General features: G+C 39.4%; 1 protein-coding gene across 1 annotated transcript in view; it reads right to left on the bottom strand.

Annotated features, from left to right (window-relative positions):
- The window catches only part of LOC122802063 (complement C1q and tumor necrosis factor-related protein 9B-like), a 273178-nt gene extending 263153 nt beyond the window's left edge, over positions 1 to 10025 (bottom strand). The window contains exon 1 of the mRNA XM_044071778.1: positions 9844 to 10025. Coding sequence (XP_043927713.1) covers positions 9844 to 9988 — 145 coding nt within the window. The 5' untranslated portion in view covers positions 9989 to 10025. The remainder of the gene's footprint in view (positions 1 to 9843) is intronic.
- Between the last annotated feature and the right edge of the window lie 5618 nt (positions 10026 to 15643).

The following is a 15643-nucleotide window of genomic DNA, read 5'->3' as shown; positions in this document are numbered from 1 at the left end:
TGTGTCCCAAGGTCTCTTATCACATTTTTGGCATTAAGTAGACTACCAGCTATGTGGTAGTTCATGGGTACATAGTTTTTACCAAAGGGGATGACAATACACTTTTTGGCATTGAGCTTCAGGCCATGGCTTTGACGCCAGGTATCTGTCTCAGTGAGGCCCTTTTGTAGTTTGTCCACATTGTTAGGAGTTTCGATTATGGCTCCTAGTTTGCAGTCATCTCCAAACTTTGTTAGCCAAAGACCTTCTGTGTTGGCCTGCACTTCAGAGAAGTAGATACCAAACAGGAGAGGACCCAGGACTGAACCCTGTGGTACTCCACTTGTCACTGGTCTGATGTCGGATTTGGAATCCGCTACTTTCACAGTGTGGGTTCTGTCCATGAGCCAGTTGGCAACCCATCTTGTGACATAGGGATTTATACCTAGTTTAGTGAGCTTATCTATAATTCCAGAGTGGGGGATGGTGTCGAAAGCCTTGGCGAGATCTAGATAAGCTGTGTGAACCATTTTACCCTCATCTATGGCTTTGGTGACTGCTTCAAAGAAGTCAATCAGGTTTAGGAGACATGATCTGCCTTTTACAAATCCAAACTGAGTATGGTACAGAGTTTGGAGATTACCGATGTCTTTGTTTATGAGTTCCATGATGATACGTTCCATGGCCTTGCAGACCAGGCTCGGCAGGCTAATGGGGCAGTAGTTCCTGGGGTCCTTTGTGGAATGGGATAACTGTCGTGGTGCGCCATTCAGTGGGTACAAAGCCTGAGGTGAGGCTATGATTGAACATGGTACTTAGGTAGGGTGCCAGTTCATTCTGTAGTTCGTGTAGAATGCAGCCTGGGATATTGTCAGGTCCCATGGATGCTGTGTTCTTAGCTTTGGAGATTGTGTTTTTTACCTGTGCAGCCGTGATTATAGGAACTTTGCATTCTTCCGGTATAGAGATGGGCCCTCTAGGGGGTGAGAGGGGGGTAAAGTTAGCACTGAACCTATCTGCTAGGATGTTGGCAATATCAGTTGGTTCTGTATATTTAGTGCCATTATGCTGAGTGTTCCCATTTAGATTCTTGACATAGGTATAGAATGCTTTGTGGTTGTCTTTAGAGTCAGTGGCAATTTTGTTTTTGTAACTAGCTTTGGAGGATTTTATGAGGGATCTCAGCTTCTTACTGAGGTTGACCAGGGAGTTCCTCCAGTCATGGGATTTTACTCTTTTTTGCAACAGTTTCTTTCTTCTGTTGTAGAGTTTGTTTATGGCAGAGGACCACCAGATTGGCTTCCTTTTTTTGGAGGATAACATCTTGGTTCTGTTAGGGATAGCATGATCCATGCACTCGTGTAAGTGCTTATAAAGTGCATTTGTGTAGGATTCGGCAGTCATACCTCTATTGTCCGTCTGCATGGGTGTCATGAAGTTTGCCACTTCTGTCTTAAGAAGTGTGAAGTTGGCTTTTAAGAAGTTTTTTACGATGGTTTCCCTAATTGGGTCTGGGGGTGGGATGTGGATGTCTAGGCTGATTAGCTTGTGGTCGGATCTGACCAACGAGGAATTGACCTCTGGTGTGGAACACCAGTTTCCCATGTTGGTAATGACCAGGTCTAGGATATTGCTGCCCCTGGTGGGGGTGTGAATAAGTTGATCCAAGGCGTTGGAATTTATGAATTCTAGAAAACGTTGAGCAAAAGAGTTGGTACATGAGTAGTTTTCCCAGTTAATGGTAGGGTAGTTGAAATCGCCCATTATTAGGGTGTTGGGTTGTACCCTAATACTTTCCAGTGTATCAAGAAATGAGGAGTGTGAATCCTGGGGCATGGTGGGGGGTCTGTAGCAAGCTACAATTTGGATTGCGGTCTTGCCCAGAGTTAGTTGCACTTGGATAAACTCGGATGCATTATGCTGTGCAACTAGCCTGGAGGTGTGGATATCCTTAATGAATATGGACATGCCTCCGCCTTTAGTGCTTCTTTCTGGGTTAGGTGGCTGAAAGGTGTGGTATAAATTGAAGCCTGGTAATGCAGGGGTGCTCTCTGGAGCTTTGAACCAGGTCTCTGTCACTGCACAGATGTCAATGTTCTCCATTTTAAGGAGTTCCTCGAGTGAGTGCATTTTGAGGTTTAGACTTCTAGCGTTGAGTAGCATTACCCTCAGATTTTGCTTGCTTGTACCTGTTACGGTGGTGAATTTGTCATTTGAACCTTGCCTAAAAAAGGCACTATAGGGGTGGCAAGAGTCTTAGCCAGTATCCGGAATCCTAAGGGCGACAGGTGCAGACCATCTCTGGCAAAGCATCATGGACTGTCGATCATGTCATCCCAGGCAGACAAATACTGGATCCCCTTAGAATGACACCAGAAGCTTAGCCAATTGTTGAAGTCAATCATTTTGTCCTTGTACTGTGGTATCATTCTGGGTGATGGCAGGATGCTACTCAGGGTTAGGGTCATTATCCAGTAGGAACATTTGAGTTTCTCTACCTAGTCGGCAGTATTGGCTCTATCTCAGTAATATAGCTATCTGTGGTTTATTCTACCTGTATGTACCTGTAACAGTGATCAGGCACATTCATTGATTAATTATGTGTATTTTCTTGTTTTTCTCTCTCTCTCTCTCTCTCATACTTTTTAGCTATTCTTATTTGTATTTTTTTTTACTTCTATCTATTTATATTTTGATTTTGGCACCTATGCTGCAGCTGTCCCTGTGGTAAGGCAGTGGTCTCCACATCGCCATCAGACCCACCCATTTCCCACTTGCTCACCAGCTGCCTCTATGCCTGCTCTGGAGGTATCTCTTGAGACCTCTGCTGGTTGATTACCAGAGGTGAGCAGTGTAGTTCCCCTCTGGTGATAGTGCTAGGGTGTCAGAGTTTATCATATGGCAGGAGTTAGAGGAAGTGATGATGACTTTTGTGGGCCAGTGTCTTGATGTCCACACTGGCTGCCTGGAGAAGACCCTTATGTGGCTATCAGAGTTGCATCACTGCCTGGCACTGCCTTCTACACCATCTGAGACAGGGCCCATAGGTAGGTCACATTGCGGACTGCCCTCTACCTGGGTCTATCCCAGGCAGCCTGGTTAGGAGTTGGGTACCCACTCTAGCCCCCAACATGGTGTTCCTCTTCTTTGTGGGTTACTTCCCTCCCCTGTCTGTTGTCCAATTCTCCCCATTACCATTTGTCTTCCCTTGGTCTGTGCATCAATATATCCATTGGGCTCCCTATTGAACTGTCAGCACTGGAAATGTCAAGTACTGACATACTGAAAAATAGGCCACTAATCCAGGAGATGAACAAATCTCAAACATCGATTTTCTCTTTTAACTTCTTTTTTGCAGGGTGCAAGTCCCCCATACCCCCAAACTGATCTATACCAACTCTGAGATCACCACACCTCACAGAAAAGAAACATTTCTGGAAATGGCCATCTCAGATTTCGGGACTCACTCTAGTGGGTCCCAACATTTAAAGTGATAATTATTCATTGTCAACTTTCCTTTTGTGTCAGCATCTCCCCTGTTGGTCTTTGTTTGTGTGTTATGTTATGTTATCCCTTTACTTCCATATTTCTAACATCTTTTAATTCCCTGCCTTTCCCTTACACCCTTCATGATCTTTCTTGAAAAAAAACGGGCACCTGTCCTTCCCAAAAGAATACCTTCTCTCCCTCTCCCACACTTACTTTTTCTTGTGTCTTTGTGTATGCTTCTCTGCTTGCTCTTCTCCCTTTCTGACTTTCCTGTGCACCTTTTATTCTTCCATTTTTGTGAGTAAAACTGTAGAAAAACATTGCTGGGAGCCACTTATCATGGCTGAAACCTATTCTCATAGTGTAGTTAGGCTGTACTTGGACACATTCATGCTCACATAAATGCAATATTCTCATACTGCTCTTCAAGAATTCTTTAGCTACAATTGTAAAAACAATTCTTCTCTGATCAGTACTGTCATTTCAGTGAGTAGATTTCTTAATTAGTTAATGCTCATGGTGCAAATTTCCTTTATAATTGATAATTACCTTTGAGCCACATCATACATCTTGGCATGCCTGTTCATTAACATAAGGCATATTTCTGAATCCCAGGGTGACGTGAGAAAAGTTTGGAAATTCTGTTCTGCAATAATAACCATCATAGTATAGAAGATAAATTCTGTTCTGCAATAATAACCATCATAGTATAGAAGATAAATGCTGTTACAATGATATTGTGATGAAAACTAAAGAAGACTGGACTGAACTGATGACAATGATCATAAAGTTTGACTATAAATATGTGTATATATGCTGTGTTTGGTTTAATAGCAATAAAGTCTGTTACAAAAAAAGGCAGGTTGATCTCAAAAATCTGGGGTATGAGATGAGCAAACGTAGTTATTGAAATTGTAATAATTTTTAATAGCGTTAGGTGTATTGTTTTGCAGTTATCTGACTGCATTTCGAAAGTAAATGTACAATAATTAATCAACTGAAACAATTAATCCATTGAATGACCTACCAAACCTTGGACATTTTTGAGCAATTCAGCTATTCATATCAGGCACGCCGTGCAAAAAACTGATACCACTGAAAGTGTCAAACATTTTGCATGTATATAGATCCCAAATTCCTGGAGAATTCCATAAAATGTGCTGTATGATTCATCTACTCCAAGAATGTGACCACATAGCTTTTAGAACATAAATAAGCATTTTGCCCGATAGCATCATGACTGCCTCTGTTACACATGTAGAAGTTTAGGCCAGTTGAGCACACTGTTGTACAATCAGCACATACGTGTAACCTTCCAACCTTGCTAACATGTCTCTGAATTATACTAAACTTCTGTTCCTCACTGCTTTCAGCCCCTCCCCCTGCAGTATATTAGCTTTGCACAACTCCCAAATCCCACCTCTCACTATTGGTTTTAAGTATTCAGCTAAATGCATTTTATTAGGTGCTAATGTCCCTTTTATTGTAAAAGTTTGAACCACAAAGGAAAATGTATGTTCTTACATGTCCGTTATATATTCTAAATATACAGTATGATTTCTGAGCACACTGTTGTACAATCAGCACATACGTCTAACCTTCCAACCTTACTAACATGTCTCTGAATTATACTAAACTTCTGCTCCTCACTGCTTTCAGCCCCTCCCCCAGCAGTATATTAGCTTTGCACAACTCCCCAATCCCACCTCTCACTATTGGTTTTAAGTATTCAGCTAAATGCATTTTATTAGGTGTTAATGTCCCTTTTATTGTAAAAGTTTGAACCACAAAGGAAAATTTATGTTCTTACATGTCCGTTATATATTCTAAATATACAGTATGATTTTTCTGCCTTGAGATTGTTGAGTTGGAGATTTAATTTTAGTATGTCAATCTTTAGTTTTTCACATAATCCTTCAGCATGAGCTGCAATTTTTATACTGAAGTTTTTGGTTATAAAAAAAAAAAAAAAAAAAAAAGAGAGATATGAATGGCACAGTGGTGCAGCAGTAGTGTTATCGCCTCATAGCAATAGGTTCTCTGGTTTGATTCTTGGCTAGAGTGCCTTCTTTGTGGAGTCTGCATGTCATCCCTGTGTTTGTGTGGGTTTTCTCCGGCTACTCTGGTTTCCTCCCATGTTACAAAGACATGTCTCTGGAGAGTTTCTCCCCAGGCCTCTGCTGAAAATTGGCTTTGTTCCAAGTCGGACTTTCCCAGTAAACAAATGTAAAATAAATAAATGTTTTCTTTTTTCTTTTACCTTTAAACTGTAGCAAGCAGTTGTTACAGTTTAGACAACACACGGAGCACTACAGTGCCCAGGTTTGACTGCAAATACAATTCTGGCTTTTAAAAGCTGGTGTTGCATTAAAGAGAGCTCTAGATCAGCTGATCACACCCTTCACCAACAATTTGTGCCTGGAACAGTTGTCCCTCTTGCTCTGCCATAGCTAAGCTATTGCAATGAACTATCCTTCAATTACCACATATCCACTATTGCAAGAAAGTGCTTTTTCATTGCACAATGCATTACTAAGGGTATTGCATCCGGGTGCAATGATGTAATCATTCCTCTGTATCCCACACTCATCAGGCTAATCACTGAGAATAATGCTCTCTTTAATATGTACTTGTCCAAACATTTTATACAACTCAAATGTTCACAACCCTCTTTTACTAAGGAAATCAAGGGCCTAAATCATATAAACTATGCAGACCATCACAAGGCTTTCTTCTTCTTCTCAGTGTTATACAGGCTACTGAGAGACAATCTCACATACAGAGCCTCCACAGACCATATTCTGTCAGGCCTACTACACATTCAGAAGTCTAAGGAAGGAATAAAAACCTGCTCAAAAAATCTAAATCTTGTTTGCAACATAAATACAACATGCTGGAAGTATAGATATATATCACAGAGAATACCAGTTCTTTGGAACTGTCTTCCTCTTCACATAAAGTAAAGCACTTTTCTTACAAAACTGAAACATAATCTAGATGAATGGATAGGTAATCATAAAGTCACCCCTTGTTTAACACTCATGGATAGGGGGAATATGGAAATGTTCTGCTCATCTCTGGGTTATCATACTTAAAATATAAGTGCTAAAGACTTCATGCGAATTTATGGATCGGCTTCTAGAGATCTTCATGTATCAACACCGGAGGTGTACCCCTCACTGGTGAGATCAGACCACAAACTAATCTCGCTGGAGGTCCTCATCCCACCCCCACCTGAAATAAAAAAGACCACAGTAAAGAACTTCTCAAAAGCCGACTTCACACTTCTAAAGACTAGTGTGGTCTCCTTTAAGGCCCCCGAGCCAGCGGAAAACAGTACTCAAGCCGCTGAATCACTTACAAATGCCTTCTACCAGCACCTGCAGGACTGCATGGATAAGGCAATCCCAAGCAAAACAAAGACTTTTTGTACCAAAGGCAAGCGTCCAGTCTGGTGGACCCCAGCCATAAACAAACTCTACAACAAAAGGAGGAAGCTACTACAAGATAGAGCAAAATCCTTAAAAGGTAAGACACCCTTGATCACTATAAGTAAAAACTAAGAGCTCTCATAAAATCATCCAAAGCAAATTTCGAGAGAAAAATAGCTAAAGACTCAAAAGACAATCATAAGGCCTTCTTTAGCTATGTTAGAAACCTGGGAGGAAACTCCCAGATATGCTCAGAGCTAGTTCAAAATGATGTGAAGATTACTGATCCTACAGACATTGCCAACATACTGGCTGACAGGTTCAGTGCAAACTTCTCCCCCCCCAAAAGGAGAGATATCTATACCAAACGATTGCAGCCCCCAAACATCTCCAGCCCAAGTGAGAACTGCTCTCTCCAAAGCAAAAACACAGCATCCATGGGACCTGATGGTGTCCCCGGCTGTGTGCTCCATGAACTCAATGAGGAATTAAACCCACAGCTAGGACAGCTGTTTAATCAAAGTCTTACCTCTGGATACGCACCAGGAGTGGCGCACTGCAACTGTGGTACCACTTCACAAAGGCGGTGCCTCCACCGACCCTGGAAATTACCGCCCATTAGCTTGACAAGCCTTATCTGCAAAGCCATGGAGAGGATCATAATGGACCTCATAAATAAAGACATAGGGAATTTGCAGACTTTGGATCCAACCCAGTTTGGCTTTGTCAAAGGCAGATCATGCCTTTTAAACTTGGTTGACTTTTTCAAACAGTCACCAAAGCCATTGATGAGGGAAAGGCAGTCCATACAGCCTACCTCAATCTGGCTAAGGCCTTCGATACAATACCCCACTCGGGTATCATTGAAAAACTCATCAGCTTAAATGTCAACCCATACATCACAAGATGGGTTGCAAACTGGCTGAGTGACAGAACCCACAGGGTCAGAGTTGCTGGCGCCATGTCAGACTCAAAGCCTGTCACAAGTGGTGTCCCACAGGGCTCAGTCCTGGCCCACTCTTGTTTGGCATCTACTTTTCCAAGTACAAGCAAACACAGGAGGGTTATGGCTGACAAAGTTTGCAGATGACTGCAAACTGGGCCATAGTAGAAAACACATCTGACACAGATATCCTTCAGAAGGGTCTCACAGAAACGGATAACTGGTGCCAGAGCCACGCCTAAAGTTAAATGCCAAAAATGCATAGTCATACCCTTCGGGAAAAACAAGGTTACCCTAGCTACCAAATAGGTGGCAATCCACTGAGCACAGAAGAAGTTATCAGGGACCTGGGGACCCAGGTTGATAGTAGTCTGTCATTCGACACCCATGTAGCTAAAGTAGTTAGGAAGACCTTCTACATTGCCCACCTTATCATGAAGGGATTCTCATCTAGATCAAGGGAGGTCATAGTCTCCCTTTACTCATCACTCATCAGACCAATGATTGAGTACAATGCCCCATTCGGAATGTATCTGACCCGACACTTGCAGCAGCTGGAGAGGCCACAAAAGTTCCTCACCAAAAGGATAAAGGGTCTCAAAACCTGTCCTATGCTGCCCGACTGAAAGAACTCCAGCTCTATTCAGTCGCCACCGCTTGCTCAGAGGTGACCTTTGCCTAACATACAAGGCCATGTCAAACCCAGATTTGATGAATATGCTTCACCTCAAAAATCTAGATCCATCAGAGCCACAAGGGCGGAGACTTAAACCTTGACACGGCTATTAATAGGACGTGCTGGAGGGATAGATTCATCACCCAAAGACTCCCTATGCTGTGGAACAAAATCCCGGTACATGTGAGGCAGAGCACCTCGCTGGCCTTGTTCAAGAGAAATCTTGACCAATGGATGGGAGATCGCAGATATACCCCAGGGATTACCTCAGTGTCACTGCTCGACAGAGGCACAGCAAAATAATGGGTATAGTTCCCCATACTAAAGGGGTGGCATAAGCCACAAAACGATGGGCTAGGCTTGTAAATGCCCTCGGGCAGATAGCCTAGTATGAACCTATGAACCTATGAACCTATCAGTAGCCTAGTGAGTACCTAGGAACCAATCAATTCTAAACTCATGTGGAAGTGGTCACAAAGATCCATACATAATAAAACAGAAATGAAAAAAAAATCTACAAAAACAAAGTAACAGAATGGGTAAAATGAGCAACCTGATCCCCCCATGATGCTGAAAATGAAAAGATAAGAGAAAATACAATGGCTAAGGAGAAAAATAGCCTTAATTAAATACAAGTGCAGAATTCTACTAGTGATTTATTTCATGTTCCAAACACTGAAGGCTAAAGTGAATGTGACAAAACAATTATCCTGATAAAATATACTGTGCTTCATGTATTAGCTATTATTCTACTAATTTACTCTCAATATAACTGAGACTCTGTTGAACATTATGGAAGACACTAGTGCACTCTAAAAAAATGCTATTTCATTAGCTTGAGCCTATGTTCAGCATTACTGTATGCCTTGTACATGCAAACTTACTAGTTGGTAGAAATGTGTTATCTAAACACCTAAACTTTTTAGGTCACTCTCTGTGCTTGGATAAATAGGGTTATGCTGCATTGTTTAAGATTTTTGAAGAGCAGCTGCAGCCAGTGAACCCAATTTTTATTTAACAACTTACATATCTGTGAGTCTAATTTCAAAAAGAAGCAAAATAATGTGGCTGATTTGTAAGAATGAGAAATAAAAATGTCATGAAACTTCAAATATGATGCATATACTTTAAGTATGTAGTTTTGTATCCCTTTTATATGTGTCTTTATTACATTATTATTTATTTTCTTTCTATTTTTGAATGTTTGCAGTATACTCCCGTTACTTAATGTAGCAACTTTGATAACATTTTATAGAAACAACATCTTGGAAATAGCTATCCTTTCAAGACACAACATTGAAAAAAAACTCTTTTGAGTCCTGTACCTGTATCTCCTTTGTCTCCTTTTATTCCATCTCTTCCATCCCTACCAGGTATGCCATTGTGGCCTGGATCTCCAGGTATGCCTGGATGCCCAAACAGACATTCATCCCTCCTTTTTACTTCTTCTGCACAGACTACAGCTAGCATCTGGAATAGGAAAATCCATGGCAAACTTGGCCGCAGAACCCTTAGAGCTGTTGGAAGAATCAGATTGCATAAATATATATATATATATATATATATATATATATACATTAAACCACTGTTTTCAAAAGCCAGCATGTGCTTTCTTAGACATGTCAGAGGCAGCAAACATGGTGATAGTAAAGCAAATAAACACAGGAATCCTCTGTCTGTTTGCATTAAGTTAAGAAAGTTGCATGCAAGATCCACAGCAATGCTATATTTAAAAAAAAAAAGGTAAATCAGTAAAATAAGTCAACAGCAAACTAAATAACACCTAAATTAGAATACATAAAGGCAACTGTATTTACTGCATTTATACTATTTATTTTACATTTCACCTTTACTGATCTGCTGAAACATTTCAGAAAATACTGTAATAATTGTAATAACACTTTCAAAGTTTATGTTGCTGAGTGTCATAGAATGTATCAACTCTGTTATCAGTAATCTCTTACTGGGCTAATATATTGGTGGTGTAAGCAAAAACACTAAGAATTCTGAATAGTTGTTTGAAGGTGTGACTGTACTAAATAGTCCATATTAATACCAAGTTCACTCCTGTATTATATATTCAGTTAAACATTTATATTGTCAAGACACATTAACATTGATGCTTTTTCAGGCTCTTGGAAGAAAGTGTGACTACACTCAGAATCCTAGCAATTGCTTATACTGAAAAAATGCTTGGCAACTGAAAAATCTTGAAAATAGCAAATATTAACAAAACTGTTCATAAAGGAGCATTTTGTGAGCTCTCAACAGCCAGTGCCATTTACATAGTCTCCCATCATGGTTGTCAAGAAGATTATACCAAGGGAAGAAAAGTGCAGCACAAGGCGTGAAGAATGGTTTACTTTTGTAGTGTATAACCTGCCAGGAATACTACAGGACTAACAAAATAAGCAACAGCATCCACATCAGCTCCTCTCATCCAGCCTTGTTATAGCTGCTACACTTCAATGGGCAAAGCTATACTTATATCAATGCTTCTGACAGTAGCTCAGTAGTTAGCATACTAGTCTTTGGTACTAAAGCATCAGAAAGCTATGGGTTCTCTACCCATATCAGGTGCTAGATTTTTTTTCCAGTACTAACACTGCAGTGCAGCATATAAGGGGGTGCTGTACTTCTGGGCATCTCATCCTTCAGATGAGATGTTAAACTGAGGTCCCATCTGTATGAGTTCAGGCAGATGCAAAAGACCTCACACCCCTTATCAAAAAGATTAGGGGAAGTTCCCCAGTATCATTGTCAGATTTGCCCTAGTTAGTAAACACCAGCTCAGGTCTCACCTGAAAAGAGGCCATTAACTAGTGGGACTATCTCAGTCAACAAAATATAACTAAATAAACAAATAAATAATAAATGCATAAATAAATACACAAATAAACAAACAGTTATTTCTGGAAACACCATGGGGCCAGACTCATGAATCCCTACACTAAGTGCACATGATCTGTATTCAAGAACATCTCCACCACATTTTTGTTCTGTCGATTCCCTCAGAAAAATTAGACTAAGTGTAGAAATAGTCTACACACTGTGGTAAACTTTATGAATCCTTCTCAGTATCTAAGGTTACAAGAAAATCTGTAGGAAAACAAAAATTAGGAAGAAGAAGGTGGGAGTTGTACTTGTGTTGTCTACTCACTAAGAATGATGAACACTTAGTGTAGACTTGGTGTAGGTGCTAATGAGTCTGGCCCCATGTGATCTGACCCTTGAAGCTTGGCTTCATACAGTGGAATGCTGTGCTTCTGTAATATTAAGACCTTCATATCCATCACTTTCAAATGTTCTGTATTTTGCCTCATATTTTGTTCTGGTAAAATGTGTGTGCTTTTTTCCTGGTAAATCATTGATGACTGCAGTCACTAAATATTGACAAGCATTTGAGTTTTAGACATCATATCCCTCAGAAAATGTGCAATGCAAACCCTGCACAGACATTCTGGGGTTCAAAACTTAAAAGCTCAGACTTCACAAACCAGTAACAAAAATATTAAAAAGGCCAAAAGCACATCTGTTCAGTAATGACTTATCTCTCTGTCTCTCTCTTGCAGGCCTGTGATCATTTGGCTGAGTTTTATAACTTGGCTCCCAGTGTATTGAATTCTTCTTTCTTTCAGTTTTCTAATATAGTTATTTTTGTTGCTTCTCCCACATCTTCGCAGTAAGGAGCCCACATGCCAATAATTCTTAAACACAGAAAGTACGGTCTAACCTATAATTCCAGTATTTCAATTTATCTGATTCCTAAATGTTGACTACAAACATATGTAGCTCTATTAGCCTAGCAGATTAGTTTCCAATTTGCCCTCATTTATTGAACAAGTAGATGATTTGCAGACCTTATGTGCAGTCATGTATATGGGTTCTCAATGGGAACAGTAAAACACTACCATGAGAATTGGGCAATCAGTAAAAAGAACTCATCCTGCTGTCAGACTGCATATAGTTGGTTAGTGACCATGGACAATGGGAGCACACAATATGAAAGCCCTTTACCTTACCAGTCACTTTGTCACTTTGGTTGTACACAGTGCAAATAGCACTATGTATCTGAGTAGCTATGTGTATATTTATAGCAATATTGACATAAGCATCTATGGTGTCTGTCATTATGTAAAAGTTAAAATATCTAAACACAACTGATTGAATACTTCTGGTCGAAACTCACTTCATCTAACTCAGCAGAACTAACCAAAAAAAAAAAAACATAAAAGCTGCTCCACAACCCCTGTCTTATGTATAACAACTCCACAGTCACACTGCAGTATAAAAAAATGGAAAAAAACACTGAAAGTGGACTATCACCTCACACAATCCAGCACACTGCTATAAAACAAACTGCAGTATTGCTTATAAATCTTTAAGAAAACTCAAGATTGAAAAATAATAAACTTTTCCTTTTTATCAGAATTACAACTGGTAAGATGTATTGAAGAATATCATTATATCAAATGTAATTAGATCACTTTTTGACCATTTGTGATTAGATTAAGTGCTATTTAGACCACTTGTATGACACTCATATATATATATATATATATATATATATATATATATATATATATAGAGAGAGAGAGAGTCAGGACACACACACACACGCACACACACACACACACACACACACACACACACACACACACACACACACACACACACACACACACACACACACACACACACACACACACACATCTATATAAAACAAAGAGTAAAAAGGTCACACACAAACAATTCAGTAAAACTGCAGGAAAAATCCAACCAGACTGGAATTCTCACTGTGTGATACCTTAAACTTCCTCTAATGGAGGTCTATGGGAAATATGCAAATGACTCCTTAAGGACATACAGTGTCTCAGTTACATGGTTTCTGAATGCTCATGACTTGTTACTTTTTAAGGTTTTGTTGGTGCATTCAGTCCAATAAACTCAACCCCAAATAGTTGTCAACGTAGTTTCAGCCTTTTTAATGACCTGATTAGCACAGAATATGAAAAATATGATTATCTCTATAATCAACACCATAAATCATGTTGATAATCTTTCAAGAGTTACAATGTACAGCTCAAATTTCAATGACAGCTTTAGTTCTGCATCTTCTGGCATATTAGCACAGAAGAATAATGCTATATAATTAAGGAGATGCTTCCTGTGGTACAGGGGTTTGATTCTGTCCCAGTCTTCATTTGTCTACTGTATGACCATGAGCAAGCCACTTACCCAGACAGTGCTTTGGAGTAACAACTATTAACATCTCCAATATAGGGTATTAGACTTGGACTCCCACCATGATATTTCCCACCATGCCACTAAATAAATAGCTGTTGCAGTTATGGAAATAGGAATGCAGATAATAAAATATGAGTATTAAGTGACAGATTCAGTGATTAATATATTTCTACCTATTATTAATTGGGAGGTCACACAGTTAAAAAAGCAATTCCCTCAAAATGTCAGGCACTGTTAGGAACTATGGGTGTTAAATAAAAACATTAACATTAAAAGGTGCTACAAGAGTGAATGAGTGCAACATTCCAGCTTACAGTGATAGCAACACTTCCCTGGGTAATAAAATAAAGAATCCTCTGTTCTTAAAGAAATACTTTTATTAACTTTATCTGGATAAAAAAAATGTATGTGCAAACTTTACACAATTCCAGATGATTGACAATATTTATAACCACTTAGGCACTTTATTTGTTGATCAAAACACATAAACCAGAATGAACCAAATGTGGCATAAAAGCCTATTAATGCACACAGTTCATGTAAAAAACTAGAAACCATTTATTGTGAGTGCTTTTGCAGTTAAAAAAATACTGTTTCATCAGACAACAATACATCACAGGAAAATGTTTAAATACGTTAGTCAATCAATAAAAACAATTCAACTATTAGTCATGCAAAACAAATAAAGGTATAAAGTCTAAAGTATATACATATATATATATATATATATATATATATATATATATATATATACACTTCTAAAATATCTTAGTAATACATCACATGCTCATACAAAAGCATGAATAACTAATAATATACAATTACCCCTCTATGTAAACAAAATAAATGTAGAAGTTAATCTACTTATAAAAATTCCTAGCCTTCTGGACGGGTTTAATAGAAACTCTATCATTCAAACCTCGCCCTCTATATGCCCCTAATCGAATAATCTATTTCTTTTCAGAAGTTTCAGACAGATTCCTAACATCACCACCACGTTCACTTAATCTAATAGTCTCTATTACTAGAAATCTAAAAGTATGTGACTCATTGTTTGACTTCACATGTTTAGCTAGTGCATTGGTGGTGGACATAGTACTAATATTGTATAAATGTTCTCTTATACGGTCATATAGGCATCTCTCAGTTTTACCTACATAGAATGATAGACATACTGTACAATAAGCTAGGTATACCAAATGGCAGGTGTTACAATCAGCTCTTACCTTAAAACTAAGTTCTTTACCCATATTTGGGTGTATAAAACAATTAGTTGAATCTATAAATTCACAATATCTACACTTGGTTCATAGATTGGTACTAGGCTATTGGCCCTAGGGCCTATACAAGCCTAGCCATAACAATTCCCTGGCTATTTCTTCCCACAATATTTACTTCCCTGGACCCGTCTAGCAGGGCGACTGACATGATCCCTGGGGTGAATTTCCTATCTCCCATCCAATTGTCAAGGTTCCTTTTGAAGAGGGCCAAAGAGGCACTCTGCTTGACATGTATGGGCAGTCTATTACAGAGACTGGGGAGTCTCTGGGTCAGGAACCTATCCCTCCAGCGTGTTTTGTACATTGAGATGACAAGTTTTAGATCCCTGGAGTGTGTGGCTCTGAGGGATTGGGATTTCTTTAAGTGAAGCATGTCCAACAGCTCTGGGTCCGACATGGCCTTGTATGTTAAGCAGAGATCGCCTCTGAGTAGACGATATGTGACAGAGTATAGCTGGAGTTTTTTTAGACGGTCAGCATAGAGTATCTGCATTAGGCCTGTGATTCTTTTAGTGAGGTATTTCTGCAGCCTTTCCAGTTGTTGCAGATGTCTTGAGAGGTACATACCAAATGAGGCATTGTAATCTATAATGGGTCT

The sequence above is a fragment of the Protopterus annectens genome, chromosome 5.part0 (genome assembly GCF_019279795.1).
Source record: "Protopterus annectens isolate FY-2018-M chromosome 5.part0, PAN1.0, whole genome shotgun sequence".
Lineage (NCBI taxonomy): Eukaryota > Metazoa > Chordata > Ceratodontiformes > Protopteridae > Protopterus > Protopterus annectens.
The sequence above is the reverse complement of the archived record's forward strand: the minus strand, read 5'-3'. Positions and strand labels throughout refer to the sequence as shown.